At 36.9% G+C, this 16,399-nt stretch overlaps 3 protein-coding genes and 1 non-coding gene across 4 annotated transcripts; 3 read left to right on the top strand and 1 right to left on the bottom strand.

Moving 5' to 3' along the window:
* Window positions 1-7,404: 7,404 nt before the first annotated feature.
* Window positions 7,405-7,538, bottom strand: INS49_014492. The gene has a single exon. It is a non-coding gene; the product is annotated as a tRNA-Met (tRNA).
* A 681-nt stretch (window positions 7,539-8,219) lies between these two features.
* On the top strand, window positions 8,220-9,699 carry INS49_014491 (uncharacterized protein; the record flags this gene model as incomplete). The annotated part of the gene is made up of 4 exons (XM_043175182.1): window positions 8,220-8,439; window positions 9,076-9,086; window positions 9,141-9,315; window positions 9,488-9,699. The coding sequence occupies 4 exons, from the start codon at window positions 8,220-8,222 to the stop codon at window positions 9,697-9,699; spliced, it is 618 nt and encodes a 205-aa protein (XP_043020139.1).
* A 1,875-nt stretch (window positions 9,700-11,574) lies between these two features.
* Window positions 11,575-12,814, top strand: INS49_014490 (uncharacterized protein; the record flags this gene model as incomplete). Its single annotated transcript, XM_043175181.1, has 8 exons — window positions 11,575-11,641; window positions 11,703-11,770; window positions 11,826-11,861; window positions 11,921-11,956; window positions 12,023-12,172; window positions 12,234-12,291; window positions 12,357-12,524; window positions 12,603-12,814. The coding sequence occupies 8 exons, from the start codon at window positions 11,575-11,577 to the stop codon at window positions 12,812-12,814; spliced, it is 795 nt and encodes a 264-aa protein (XP_043020138.1).
* A 661-nt stretch (window positions 12,815-13,475) lies between these two features.
* INS49_014489 (uncharacterized protein) lies at window positions 13,476-15,621 on the top strand (the record flags this gene model as incomplete). The annotated part of the gene is made up of 6 exons (XM_043175180.1): window positions 13,476-13,629; window positions 13,687-13,897; window positions 13,962-14,179; window positions 14,360-14,583; window positions 14,635-14,943; window positions 15,010-15,621. 6 exons carry the CDS (start codon window positions 13,476-13,478, stop codon window positions 15,619-15,621), a joined length of 1,728 nt encoding a protein of 575 aa, XP_043020137.1.
* Window positions 15,622-16,399: the final 778 nt, after the last annotated feature.

The following is a 16,399-nucleotide window of genomic DNA, read 5'->3' as shown; positions in this document are numbered from 1 at the left end:
TATTTAAATAAGGACTTTTATAAAATATATATTATTTTAATATATAATAATTATAAAACTATTAATTATATTTAATGCATTAAGTATAATTAATGAAAATCTTAAGATATTTATAAAATTTAAAGGTAAATAAAAGCTTTTCTTATTAGCTTTTATATTAAGTTAAATTATATTAAGCTTTTTTTTTATAATTATTATATATATTAAAAACTTAAAGATAAAGTTTTTTACTATTATTTTATATAATATATTATTACTTATATAAATTAAATTTATTAATAAGAAAAATATTAAGTATTATAAGGTTATATTATTATTTTATTATAATTTTAATGCTTAACTTATTACTTTTATAATTAATGCTTTAATTTAATATAAGCTATTAATAATTAAAATTAATAAAGTTAATATTTAATAATTTTATAATATAATAAAGTAAATCTTTAATAAAGTATTTAATAATATTTTTAAATAATATTTATTAATTAATTTTTTTTAGCTATAAAGGCTAAATAAATAAATATAAAGATAAGAAAGTAATTAATATTAAGTTTTAAAGTTAATATTATTATATAATAAGCATTAAGATATTACTTATCTTTAATAAGGCCACTTATTATAATAATTATAATTTAATTTATAATATTATTATATAGCTTTTAGCCTTTTTTTAAAGTAAGAAGTTATATAATTATAAACTTAAAATACTTAATATAATATAGATTTTAATTAAAAAGGTAACTCTTAATATAAAAATTCGCAATAATATTCTTAAAGCTAAGCTTATTAAGTATATTATTATTAAATATAGCTTTAAGCCTATTAATTAAGCTAATAAATATATTAATAATTCTTATATTATAAATATTAAATATAATAAGAATTTTACTTATAATGTTTAATTAATATTTTCTTAGCTTGCTTAATATAAATCATAAATATTAATTATATATAAGATTATTAAAAAGTTCTTTAGCATTTATTTAAAGAAAATATATATACTTAAAAATTTTAAGGATAATATTCTTTAGTTTAAGTAAAAGTTATATATTAATAAGGCTATAAGGTAATAATTAAGATAATAAGGCTTTAATTTTCTTAATTTAATAATAAAAAAATAAAATATATTAGCTAATAAGCTAAATTAATAAAATAAAATATTCTTAAAGTTAAAAAAAGGTATTATTTAAGCAAGGGTTCCTTTTATTAATAAGGAGAATATTAATAATGAAAACTTTTTAGCTATTTTAAGCAATAATAATTATTTATATTATATAAAGGCTAATAATATATAAGATATTAATTTAAATAACTTAATATAAAATAATTAATAATTATATAACATATTTATAAATTTTAATATTTACCTTTATTTTATAATAATAAGTATATTTTATAATAAGGAATTTATTAAAATAAAGTAACTTCCTTTAACTATTATTAAATGCCTTTAAATATCTTTATTATTATATTATAAAGCAATAAAAGCAATAAGCACTTATTTATAAAGCATCTTTTTCTTTATAAAAACAAAAATAAAAAAAAGGAAAATAATGAAAATAAAAAAGAAAATTATAAGCCCTAAATCCTATTTTAACTTTATAAATACTTAATAAATAAACTTAACCTTTCCTAAAAAAGGATAAAAAGGAAAATAATAAAAATAAGAAGGAGAATTATTAAAAAGAAAAGGATTATTAAAAGTACTATATTAAAAGTATAAATTAGCAGGTATAAAGTATAAAAAAGAAAATTATAAAAGAAAGGATTATAAAAAAAAGAACTTAAATATGCATACTTAAAATATTAACACCCTTTATTATTATTTTAAAATACTTTAAAAAGGAAAAGAATTATAAAAAAGGGGAAATAAGTATATATATATATAAAAAAGGTATATAAAAGTATTAAAAATAGTTGCTTAAATTAAGGATTAAACCCAAAACCCCTTATATTTAAACTTTATTATATATATATTTTTATAAATATATAATAAATTAAAAGTTAAACTATATAAAATATATTATTATTATATTATTTAAGCATTTATTATAAAAGGGAAAAAGCAACTTATTTATATAAAAGGAGCTATTTTAAGCAGCTTAGCTACCTATTAAGACTTATAAACTTATTACTTAAATTTTAAGATTAATAAACTTCCTACTTAATTTAAATAAAAGTTTATAAATCTTAGCAAGCTAAAGTATTAATTTATAAAATTTACTTTTTAATAACCTTTAGCAATCTTTATATATAAGGGTAAGGTAAATATATTATAAAGCTATAAGCATTAGCAAACTCCCTATTTAAGTTAAGTAAGAAGTTTACCAACTCTTATATGCTTAAATATAAATTCTTATTATTAACTTCTTATAATAGCCTTAAATAATCTTTATATATCTAGCAAGCTAAATATTATAATAATTATGCTTATTTAAATAAGCGCTATATTTTACTTAGGCAGATTAATTAATATTCTTAATTATAAAAAGTAAATATAAAGAAAATAAGAAATAAAACGCTAACTATAAATATTATTTATATATTTATATAGCAACGCAGCTCCTTAAATCCCTTTTTATATGCTTTATATAATGTTAAGTTAAGGTAATTTACCCTTTTTATCTTATATTTATTAATAAAGCTTGCTTTTATAAGCTTCTTTTTATTTTATAACTCCTTATAAATAGCAATAAATTAATATAATAGCCAACTTATTAAGCTTTGCCATCCTTTTAAAACTTAAAAAATAATCCTTTAGCCATTTTTAGCTTTAAAACATTAAAGTGCCTTTAACTTTATTAATATTTATAACCTTTATATTTAAATTAATAAATAGCTTTTAATTATTAATTAAAATAAATACTTAAGCTAAACTTAAAAAGAAGTATGGTAAGCGCAAATCCTTATTAAATATAATATTAAAACCTATATTATCTTTCTTTTCCTTCTTCTCTTTATTTCCCTTAATATTATATACTTAATGCTTATAAATAAAAAGTTAGGCAAGCTAAATAAATTAAGATACTAGCATATTAATAGCTAGCTGCAATATAATTTAATAATCTTTAGCTTAATTATTATATATATAGTTTAAATAAGCACTTTTTAAAATTAAAGGTATAAAATTAATATTAAAAGCCTTTATGCAACCTTATTATAAGCTATATTGCTAATAATACTTATTATAAGCAAGGCTAAATAAGCTAATAACTTAGCAAAAAACTATAATTAAGTTTTTATTAATAAAAGATATATTAAAGGCAAAGCTTAATATAAAGGCTATACTATTTATATAGCAATAATTACTATTAATAAGCTTATTAATTATTAGCAAATCTAATAACTTTTTAATAAGTTAATTATTTAGCCTTATTATTAAATAGCATATAGCCATTATAAAAACGTTTATCTTAACGTAATTTTATATAAGCATTAAGAGAAATTATTAAAAATGCTTAATTAAGAAAATAAAATTAATATTATATATATTTTTAAGCTAATTAATAATTCCCTATTTGCTAAATGCTTATTTAATATATGCTAATATAACCATAAGGGTAAGATATATTTAAGCTATTATTACTTACGCCATTACCTCCTTTGCTGCCTCTTATATTAACTACTTTAAAATTATAAAATATTATTATATAAATAATTAATTTAATAATTAAATAAATGCATATTATTAAGAGATTTATAATAAATTAATTATTATTATTACTATTATTATTATTAATGCTATTATTATTATTATTATCGTTAAGAAAGAAATAATAAATGTTAAAAGTAGGGGTAATGCATTTTAAGCTATAAATATAAGGTTATGCAAACTCCCTATTAAAATATAATAAGGAGTTTGCTAATCTTAATTAAGTTAATATAATTAAAATTATACTTATTATTATTTTATTTATAAACCTATATTTAATTACTTTGCAACTTTAATATTTTTTAATACCTTTTTAATTAAATACTTATTATATTTAATTATAATAAGAATATTTACCTTTTTTTAAATTATTAAGATAAAGTTTTTTAGCAAGCTAAATAAAATATTACCCTTATAATTAAGGAATTCCTATACTTATAAGGCAGGAATTTTTTTTAAAAGCTGCTTAAAATTACTTACTTAAAAAGTAACCTTCTTAAATTAATCTTTTTTTACTTAAATCTTTTAATAAAGATAATTAATAGCTTATTATATTATATTTTTTATAAATATCTTATTGCTAATTAAGCCTTAATAGCTTGCCTTTAGCATTAAATCCTAAGCTTTAATAAAGCATTATAAAAATAAGATTTTAAGAGCTATATATTAAATAAAATTAATATATAGCTTTATATTCTTATTAATTTAGCTAAAGTTAATTATTAAAAACTTAAATATTAAGCTATAATCCTTATAAACTTAGCTATTGCAATAAATTAATATATTTATAAGCTATTTATACTTTAATATAAGATTATTTAGCTTTTAAAGGAAATTTATAATATATTCTTAAAAGTAAGGGGAGTTTAAAAATGCCTTATACTTAAAATTTAATATATTTTATATTTTTATCTTTAATTAAAATTATTTTACTAATTTTAAATCTTAAAGATTTTAAGATTTAATATTAAAAGCTTAGCTACTTATTATTTTAATTATAAGATTAATAATAATATTAAAAGCATAGCTTACTTAAAACTTAATATTTATAATATTTTATATATTACTTTTATTACTATTTTTATTAATAATACTATTTATTATTAATATTACTTTATAAAAATAATTAAGTTAAATAAATTAATATACTTATTTATATTAAAGAATATTAAATAATTAAGTTTGCTAAATTTAATATATTTACTTTTTTTTTATACTTAAGTAGTTAAATTAATAAATAAAGGTAAATATAATAAATTATTTTTAAAATTATTGCTTTCTTATCTTATATTTATTATATTACTAAAAATTAAATATATTAAATTATTATAATAAGTTAAATTATATAATAATAATAATATTATTAATATTTAAGCTAATATTAAAAAATATAATTAAAATTATTACTTAATATTTAAAGTTTAGCTTTTTAAATTTTATAAATATATAATTTTAATTTAATTTATAAATATTTACATTAAAGTATTTTAAAAAGTTTAATATCTATTAAATATTAAAGCTATAATATTTTTAAAGATATTTAATAAATAACTTATAAGCTTATAATAATTTATTTTTATTATTAATATATATTAAATTCTTTATAATAATAATTAAGTTAAGAAAATTTACATTATTTAATAAAAAGTATAAGCATTAAAAGTTTTTTATATATTTATAAATAAAAGGTTAAATAATTATTAAAAACTTAAGATAATTAATTAATATTTAAATTATTTTTATATTATTAATATTTAAGCTTATATACTTAAAAATATAATCTTAATTTATATAATTAAAAGTAGTTATATAAGTAAATAATAATATTTAATAAGGCATTAACTTTTTAACTTAATAAATAAAAAAGAAATTAATTTAAAAGCTTTTTCTTTATATAATAATTATATATACTTTATTAATAATAATTATACTTACTTAGCTATTAAATGCTAAATTATAAAGAAGCTTTTTAAAGTAATAATTTTATTTTTATTTTAAACTTATAATAATATATATAAAATTACCCTTTTTAATTTATTTTTAAATTTAAGGGTTTTATAATTATATTAATATTATATTCTTTAATAAACTCCTTATTTAAATTTAATAAAAAGTTTATCTTAATTAATATTATATTATTAAACTTACTTATATATATAAATTAATATTAACTTAAATAAAATATATATTTTATATATTATTTATAATATTTTTAATTTACTTTTTTTTAAGCTTTATTAAAAATATAAAGTAAATAATAATTTTCTTTTAAAATATAATAAATATATATTATAAAGCACTCTTTTTATACTTAATAATTATAATAAATATAATATTTTAATCCTTAAATAAAATTATAATAGCTTTTATTTATTCTTTATAAATTAAAAAATATTTAATTATACTTTTAATTATATTTATAATATTAATAAATAAAATCTTTATTAATAATTATTTATAATTTAATAAATTAATTTTTAAATAAATACTTATATTTATTAATAATTATAATTTATAAAAATAAATTAGCAATTTTTTAAGTTTTATAACTTAATTTTATATTTTTTATTAAATTTTTATACTTTTAAATATTATTATTAATAATTAAAATATAAATAATTAATAATATATAAAGCGCTTTTTAATTTTATTTCTTAATTAAGTATATTTAATTTAATAAATTTTATCTTAAAAAATAATAATTATATTAATAAAATCTTTATTTAAAATAAAAACTTAAATAATAATTTTTAAAAGTATAAATAAAAAGCATTATAATAATATTATAAAGTATTTTTAAAATATTTTTTATGCTTTTATATAAAATAATATTTAAATTTAACTTTTTTTATATTTTAATTTTAAATATCTTTTATATATATTTAAACTTAACTTAATAATTATATTAATTATAATTTTATTATAAAATATAACCTTTTTATTTAAAATAAATAAGAAATTTATATTAAGCTATATATATTCTTAGCTTAGCATTATATATTATAATAATCAATCCTTTAATGCAGCCTCCCTACTTAGTATAAGTAGGGAGGCTGCGCCTTTATATTATGGCTAGGCCGCAGGCCTGGCCACGCATATAAAAGGACACCTAAACTTTTAAGATAATGGCTAACCACTGTTGGCAATGAGGCTCAGTTTTCTGACTACATCCTCTTCATCCCTGCAGCTGCAGCCATGGTACTTCGGTACACAAACGTTTGTCCTTATCCGTTCAGCAGCATCAGCACCAGCAGGATCAGCGGCAGGGCCTCTTATGACCTGATGGTCTGCGAAGGAGCACTGCGCAGCATGCAGCGCGGACGCTAGACTGTCAGCTCGGAATGCTGGTAATCATTTGTGCCCGACTCGGGGAAGGAAGACAGTCACTGTCAAAACACTTGAGCATCCTACGAAGAGTACCATTAGTGACTCACTGCAGCAGATACGGTGGTTTGCGACCGAGCCTCTATCCGGGAGATGGCTGATCCTTTGCCACATGAGACTTGTTGTTCTGCTCTACAGTGATATCGAATGGTGACCGTTTTACCTGCATGGAGATCACCCACGGCACGCTGACAGTCAGAGTTACACGCCTGCCACACAATACTAGTAGCTCATGCTTTGGAACAAGGTAACGTGAGTACAATGCTTTAAATCACCGGTCATACTGAAGGGCCAAGATACTCGAGAACCAAAGGCAGAGAAGAATTTTTGCAAAAGAAAGCAAAACGACAAAAAGCAAAGAAGTCAGATAGCTACAACTGGTTTCGATCCAGCGACCTCCGGGTTATGAGCCCGGCGCCTGATTGGTTTGTTAGAACATGTTGGAACCAATTTCTTAAGATTCAAGTTAAGTTGACCTACTCTTCCCCTGAGCTATGTAGCTGCTTGGATGTCGTGTGCTTCTTAGGGCTAGAATAAATGGAACGTGACAGCAACAAATTCTGCTGCTGTGGAGCCAGGTTTCTGTACAGTGATGGGTACTGTACCTCCTTTAGGTACTGCCTGTGCTCCACACACTGCGGCCCTGTGAAACCTGGGGAAGATCAAGTGGGTCTGGGGAAGCCCCTAGAGGGTAACTGACACCACTTTAGGCAGACCAGACCGGCAAAGGCCATGTTGCGTCTAATGCTGTCACTTGACTGCTCTGGCCTACTACAGAAGAGTCTAACATCTTTCAACCACCGCCCATGACCACAAACCAGGCCAATGACAACTTGGAGGAATCCAGTATTCCCAGATGTCGATTCACTGCCGGGATAGCACTGTTCCCAAACACAGAGCTGCTGTGCCATCTCATCTGACAGCATTATCTAAAAAAGCGACAGTCCTTCAAAGCACCAACCATGGGATCTTGTCAAAGATTCATCTCTCCACATCACCTTGCTCACCGGAGCTCGAGCTGAAATCTAAGTGGTTGCAAATGAGGAAGAAAATTCGACGCCAATGTTATTACATCCACTGTCGAGATTAATCGCCATCCGACAAGACAAACCCATTTACCTTCTTCCAGCTGCCCAAAAATATAAGACGATCAGCTCAACATTGCAAAAGAACCAGCAACAAAATGTCACAGAATACACCAGACCGAAGCGGCAGCGGAAAGAATCCAGCCGGCGATGATTGGGTCAAAGTACCAAAAGATCCGGAGTGGCAGGAGGACATCGATGAGCATGACAAGATCTACTCGGGTCCTGGAGCAGACATCAAGAAATCCACTCTCAAGTCCACATCATTTGGCAGCTTGCTCAAGGAGTTCTGCGTCAAAGTCATGGATACAAGCTCACGTGCGTCCGGGATGACCAGAAGGGCTGGAGAGAGTCGTGCTGGAAATTCAGCCAAGGGAAGCTAGTCAACTGGTGGCACTGCAGGCAAGCCAGTCCGTTTTTGACATGGAGAGATTCTTGGGGGTTCAGGGCCATGGGGTCAACATTGTTGTGACGATGGCCTTGGTGGACGGCGCCAGTGTTGATAGCGGCGGGAGTGAGAGGAAGAATTGGTCGATATTCTGTGCTCACAGCAAATCAAGAACAGTGTGTTTGCTCAAGTCCGATCTGTGCTTTTGATTTATGCCAATAAAATTGAGGACGGCTTCTGTCCTAGTTTACCACATACTGAATGCTTCTATTTGGCTCTCACTTTTCTATTTCCATCCTTTATTCTGAGACTCCCTGTGCTGGAAATTTCCCCCATATGCTGCAAGCCGACCACAGCCAAACGCCTGGCCTCCTATACTCAAGCTGAAGCAGATATCCTGGGAAATACACAAATTCTCAAGGACACATTCAAAGATCCACGCCAACTCCTCAGCTCTTCTCCCCTGGAAAAAAGAAAGAAAAAAAGAAACATTAGCCAAACCTCATCCTCGAAATCACACCTCAGAAAGCCAATCTGTCCCATTATGGATCCTTCTTCTTCCTCAGTGGTAAAGCAGGTAAGCAACCTTGCGGTCCAAACATTCATGATCAAACAAACTGACAGGTGTAAGACGTCAGAGGCTGTTCAGAAACCGGACACTGCTACAGACTTTGATAAGATAAGTGGGGAGATAAAAGAGGCCATCAAGGACCTGCCGCCTAGCATGGGTGGAAGTGAACTCTCTTGGCCAGAAGACACATCCGGCCTGAAGCTCCGAATCGAAGAGCGTCTCCGAATCGAAGAGCGTGTGCGCATGCCTCCACAGTTATGTCCAAATACCAGGCCTGCTGCTACTGATATGAGAATGGCACAGAATCCTTCCGCCAGTCATAATACACCACAATTACAGGCCGATTCACATATACGTCCAACGCCTTACAACATGCCTCGTCCAAGGAACTTTGTGCCCAACGGCAGCCAGTCCGGGGTTGAAAGCACGGCCCAACAGCCTCCAGCAATCTCCCAGCCTCAAACAGCCTACCATCCTCAGGCAGGCTACCATCCTCAGGCAGGCTACCCTCCTCAGCCGGGCTACCCTCATCATCCAGGCCACCCTCATCAGCCAGGCTACCCGCCTGAGGCAGCCTGCCCTCCTCAAGCACACGAAAGCCGGCCGCCTGGGCCAGTGATCAACGCAGGAGCTTTACCTGCCGCACCGTCTTGGACTCTGGGGTCGGGGCCCATTGCTCAATACCATGCGGGCCCTGGGTGGTTGGCAGGTCCCCAGAGGTATCCAGGCCCCTCGCAATATCAACCCCCGGTGAATTCTCAAGATTTTGGTTCATACGAGAGGAACCAGGCCATACGGAACAGGCAGCTCAGCCAATATTCTCAAATGAATCAGGTCAGCCAGGCTCCCGGAATGGCCCAAGGACCTCAGCTAAACGGCCAAACTCCACAGAGCCATCAAGTTCAGCAGGGCAATAGTCCTGAGCTGAGCAATGATTCGCAGCACAACGGGAGACTTCTGCAGGGCGTTGGCTACAATCAGAGCACCGATTTCCAGCAAAACGATGGTTCCCAGCTGAATAATAGCTTACAGCCAAGGAGTGAATTCCGGCAGACCAACGGATCTCAGCAGAGCAACGGGTTCCAGGAGAGTCAAGCTTTCCAACAGAGCGAAGGTTCTCAGCTGGCCAACATCTCTCATCGGAACAACACTCCTCACCAGAACAACACTCCTCACCAGAACAGCACTCCTCATCAGAACAACACTTCCTTGAAGAGGCGAAGGTCAATGACCAACCCAGACGGTGATGGACCAGCCAACAAACTGCCCAGAAATGAGGAGTCTTCACCCTGATCGGCAAAGAATGTGGTTCTAGTCGAGGCGAGATAGCAGCTGGTTTGGTCAACTTACATTACCGAGCAATTGAAGGGTGCTTATACTTATCCTCTAGGGGTTGCCCAGATGGTTCAGCCTATATCTGGGAGAGGTTGGTTTCATTTCCCTCTTCGTGGTGGAAGAGGTCAAGCCTCAATTTCACTCCGTTCCAATTTGAGCACTTCAAAGGCGTGGTACTCTCTCAGGCTATGCATGTGCAGTGTCCGACCCAGTTTTGGGGTCGGAAGGCAATGCGCAGCTGTTTGATAATATATGTGCCGTTTACCCGCTGCGAGGCACTGTTACAATCTCCCATCTCCTTCCAGGGGAGATGTGTTTGATTCCGAAATTGTTGGTATGATAAGGAAACCTTGGACCGGGATGGTTATCAATGGGAAATGTGGTGGGCATGGAAGAGGAACAGGTCATTACAACAGATAGGAGCAAGTTGTGGGAGTGTCGAAAACACGAAAGGGCTCATTGAAGCGAGAGCGAGCGAGTCCTGTTTCTTTACCGGGCATCTGAAAATCGTTTTTTATGCTAGGGTCGGTACGGTAGTTCATGTACAGCACTCGATGAGGGCATCATTAGAGCCAGCAGGTCTAGTGAACAGTGAAGAAAGTCAGAGCTCAGCGTTGCTGACAAAACGTCAACTCTCATGACATTTAACTGCAAGTGATATGTCAACAGCCAAGTACATAGAAGTGTAATGAATATGGAATTGTCAGCAAAAGTCGGGCGGAATTAGATAAGATGAGTCGGTGTAAGTCATCTCACCATGAGTCGTCGTTCCTGTCCTGCTCCCTGTCCTGTTTGGGTCCAGGTGATGTTTGGCAATGAGACAACCTCCACTCGTCCGTGAGAATTCCCAAGGAAAATACAATTCCCAATGTTTGCGAAAATACTATCTTAAAAGTCTTCCCCTGGAAGATTCGAGAGACGGCAATTATAGGAGAGAAAGTCATAGGCATGCACAGGGCGGGACGTGCGTCATTACACAGCAGATCGGCCCCCACTCGAGTGGGACGAGCTTACGAGACTCACGTACATAACATCACACTTATGGCATCAGTGGCATCGTCCAAAGGCGCTTGATTTATAAGCGCGTAAGTGAGATTGACGTCGAGCGGCGGACTCAAAAGGACGAGAAGTTTTGAAACAATCTCAAGAATTCCAAGGAATGACTGCAAGACTCAGAAAAATCGAAGAGCATCTCAACATGGCGAACGAAGCTAACATCCAACTCTGTAAGCCCACCCCGCAGACTAAAATGAGCATCGCGGACTGTTATTAACTTTTTACTCAAAGACACTACCGGGACGCCCAACGGGATCAAAGTGTCCATTCTGCTAGAGGAGCTTGGCCTGCCCTACCAGGTCAGCGTTCTGACGCCCTTGCCCATGCGTGACACTGTGTTGACGACTCGATTAGACGACCGCCATAGATTTGGCCAAAAACACACAGAAGGTGAAATGCTCCTGGAGTGTGTGGGATGTCCTGAGGGCACTGGCTGATCTTTCATACAGGAAGACTGGTTCCTTGAGATCAACCCCAATGGCAGAGTAAGGATTTTCAGTCGGAATTAATCTTGTTCGATCTCCAGGAGCCCAGCTAAACGAGACCCTCAGATCCCAGCCATCACGGACAAGTTCGGCGACAAGACTATCCGGCTGTTCGAGAGCGGCTCGATTCTGCTGTACCTCGTCGACAAATATGACAAGGACCACAAGATCTCGTATCCCCACGGGACAGAGGAGTACTATGAGACCAACAACTGGGTTCGTCACAAGCCTCAGACAAGACCCCTGAGGCTTCCTCGACGTCTAACATAAACGACAGCTCTTCTTCCAAAACGCCGGTCTAGGGCCGATGCAGGGTCAGGCAAATCACTTCACAAGTACGACTTCTGCCCCATGTGGACTCGCCTGCGGAGGACGGCTCTGATGCTGAACAATGTTCCAGGATACGCACCCGAGAAGATCCCCTACGGCATTTCTCGATACCAGAACGAGACACGACGCCTGTACCGTGTCCTAGACACCGCGCTCGAGAAGAGCAAGTCCGGATTCCTCGTCGGTGACCGTCTCACAATCGCAGACGTCTCGTGTTGGGGTTGGGTCGCTTCAGCCAGTCAGTTTTAACCCCCTCTCCCCCTCCTCCCCCATTACTTTATTCACCTGTGCTGACTGTTATCACCTCACACCGAAGAGTGGTCGGGTATCGATATTAACGATTTCCCCCGCCTCAAGAAATGGCTTTACAAGCTGCTTGAGCGGCCTGGGTTCGAGAAGGGTCGAAATGTCCCCACTGAGCACAAGGCCTTCAAGATGGCCGAGTTGTCCGAGGAGGAGCTTGACAAGCTGGCGGCCGGCCCGCGTGCCTGGGTGCAGGCTGGAATGAAGCAGGATGCTGCAAAATAAGTACCTAGTAGTTACTTCCCGACAGGTCGAAGAGGACAATCCTCTCAAGTTGAAATGCCATGGATGCCATGTAATGAGAGGGGAGATGACTTTGCGAGTTGTACAGTCGCGGCTTGTGAGTTGAATCCAGGCCCAAGAACCCATATGGGCCAGGCATAGGCTGTTCCTGGATATTTGGCAACTTGGGCAGGGCACCAGATAGCCAGCGACTATCAGCACTATCCCCGAGATTATGACTGCAGTCAGAGATGGGGCGCTTGTTCGGTTCCAAATTGGGTATTACGGTGATTGAATAAATAAACACAACTAAACCTCATTTGTAGCAGTACATTGTATGTTGGCCCAATGTGTGAAATCCGACAGCAGACAGGTGGTACCCGTGCATCCTTGCTAGGCCTATCTTCAGGGCGTCTGATAGTACCTAGGTACCAAACTTCAACAGCTCGGCACGCGCTAACAAAAAGCCGACAGGCCCATTCGGCGCTAGGCCAGCATTCCTGGGTGGGCCCGAGGGGGTAGGCTTCCCGTTAGCAAATGCCCATTGCTTCGCAAGCAAGTTTTCAATTTCCTGTCTCCAGCCATCCAACTTCCAACAACGTGCATCGAGTGCGCCCCCAAAGCATCACCGCCCCCTACCTGCAAGAGGCAAACAAGCGACAACATGGCTTGGAGGAATCAAGGCATTACTGGATCTAACAACATACCGTTGGGCAAACGCAGATTTGGCGGCGAGTCTAACGAGCCCGAGGCCCAAAATGACGGCTTTTCCAACGGAGGCGATCGCGATTTGAAGCGTGGTCGCAGCCCCGAACCTCGTGCGTATACAAGGGCATCGCAGGAGACATGGGCACTAGTCACTGACCGCCAGCCAGGCACGGATGCGGATGGACCTCGCCGTCGCAAGAAGCGGAACCGATGGGGTGACGCCGCCGAGAACAAGGCCGCCGGCCTCATGGGGTTGCCCACTGCCATCGTCGCCAACATGACCAGCGAACAGCTCGAGGCGTACACCCTCCATCTACGAATTGAAGAAATCAGCCAGAAGCTGAAGATCGATGATGTCGTGCCTGCCGATGGCGACAGGTGGGTTTCTCCCAGGCCCGTAACGCTGCTCGCGCGGGTCAGACGCTGACAAGAGTATTCACAGATCCCCGTCTCCTGCTCCGCAGTACGACAACCACGGCCGTCGTGTCAACACCAGAGAGTACCGATACCGAAAGCGCCTGGAGGATGAACGTCACAAGCTCATCGAGAAAGCGATGAAGACCATCCCTAACTACCATCCGCCGCAGGATTACAGACGGCCCACTAAGACCCAGGAGAAGGTCTATGTGCCGGTCAATGATTATCCGGAAATCAATTTCAGTATGATTGCTAACCCTCTAACCTCTCTAACCATGTCCTCCCTCCCCGCAACCTGGCGTAGCTCCAGGTGGCGTACCTCAGCAGTGCTACCTCGCAGGCATGCCCTACTGAACGAAGCGTGTTTTTAAAAGCCTCCCGTACTTGATGACGATACTAACACTTAGCTCTCCCTGTTTTAAGTTGGCTTACTCATCGGCCCTCGTGGCAACACTTTGAAGAAGATGGAGACCGAATCGGGTGCAAAAATCGCCATCCGTGGCAAGGGTTCCGTCAAGGAGGGCAAGGGCCGTTCCGATGCAGCTCACGCCAGTAACCAGGAAGAGGATCTCCACTGCTTGATCATGGCCGACACCGAGGACAAGGTTAACAAGGCCAAGAAACTGATCCACAACGTCATCGAAACCGTGAGTCCACTCCCCACTCTATTATTGCCGCGCAAAAACTGACATGCACAGGCTGCTTCCATCCCCGAGGGCCAGAACGAACTGAAGCGTAACCAGCTCCGTGAGCTCGCTGCTTTGAACGGAACTCTGCGTGACGATGAAAACCAAGCTTGCCAGAACTGTGGCCAGATAGGACACCGCAAGTACGACTGCCCTGAGAAGCAGAACTTCACTGCCAGCATCATCTGCCGAGTGTGTGGCAACGCCGGCCACATGGCCCGCGACTGTCCTGATAGACAGAGAGGTGCAAGCTGGCGCAATGATGGGCCCCGGCCTACTGGACGGATCGGCGGAGGCGGAGAAGACGACGCCGAGTACGAGGTAAGTCATCGTCCCGATACATTTGGGTATAAACACGCGTGCGACAGATGCTGATGATGTAACCAGCAATTCATGGCCGAGCTCGGCGGCGGAGCAGCGCCCGCCCGCATCGAGGCCGGCCCTGGCTCCCACGGCAACGGCGACGCCAAACCATGGCAACGTGGACCTACAGGTGGACCTGCTCCTTGGCGCTCCCGCAACAACGACCGCGACCACCACGATGGTGGGGGTGGTGGAGGCGGAGGTGGAGGAGGCTCGGGTGGTCCTGCGCCGTGGGCTCGAGACCGACGTGAGCGGAACCATGACCACCATGGTGGTGATAGCTACTACGGGGGCGGCCAGAACAATGGCTACGGCTCGGCTCCGCCCGGGACGGCGCCTTGGAACCAAGCTCCCGGTGCTCAAGGCGGGTATGGTGGCGCTGCTCCACCCGGCACAGCGCCGTGGCAGCAGGCTCCTGGCGCCCCATCCGCTTACGGTGGTTATCCTGGCGGCTATGGCGCGCCTCCAGGCCTCGGGGCACCGCCTGCACCGCCCGCTGACAACCTCACGGCCTTGATCCAGCAGTTCTCCGGAGGTGCTGCGCCGCCGCCGCCGCCGCCTCCTCCAAGTGAGGGCGCTCCCCCGCCGCCCCCACCAGGCAATCAACCGCCTCCTCCTCCGCCCCCGGGTGCCTAAGGAACACGAAGGCAGCTAGCATAGATTCACGGCCCTGCCACTGACACCAGGCCGAAAATGCTTGGATCCCAGCCTCATTCACTCGCCGTGCTCACCAAGCAGGGAATGTTATGGTATCCCGTGGCAGCGTAGTTCCGCAGGGCAAAAGACTGACTGACTGACCGATGGCACAAATCGGGCAACAATGGTACTGACTGTATGATAGGCAGCTTTTACTAATGCAATGAAAATCTTGTTTTCGCTATTTAGCTTCTGTGTAAAAATGAACAAGTGTCAAGTGATTTGATGTGGTCTGGGGGGTCGGGTTATCATCATCATCTACTGTAGACGTGTAGAGTCAGGGAAGTGATGCTGCTGTGCTCACATCTTCACGAGGCTCTATTTGCGGCTCTGAAGTGGAACACCGTGCAGCTAGACCGTATCTGCTGATTTCGGCCGAGGGAGCTTGGGCCACCCCAAGCTCATGCGGGGCAGGTGAGGTCCAGCTGCATGGTGACGAGTCCGGCCACCAACCACCACCACTGCCCGCCCACTGATCAGTGAGTTCGTCAATCTGCAGCTGCAGTCGGCGGGCGCACCTTGTCCTACCTCAACCAGACATCGCGTCTTGATGGCAAGCGCGGATCTCAGCCCCAGGCCCCAGGGAATCGCCGCCTGTCGTGACAAAATTTGAGCTCATTCAACCAGTGCCAAAAGCTCGCAGCAACCATATTAGCTAGCAGCCTACCTACCCCTCTCTCACTCCTTCTTGCCTGCCCTACGTTGCGATCCAGGTGAA

The sequence above is a fragment of the Diaporthe citri genome (genome assembly GCF_014595645.1).
Source record: "Diaporthe citri strain NFHF-8-4 chromosome Unknown scaffold_8, whole genome shotgun sequence".
NCBI lineage: Eukaryota > Fungi > Ascomycota > Sordariomycetes > Diaporthales > Diaporthaceae > Diaporthe > Diaporthe citri.
The sequence above is the reverse complement of the archived record's forward strand: the minus strand, read 5'-3'. Positions and strand labels throughout refer to the sequence as shown.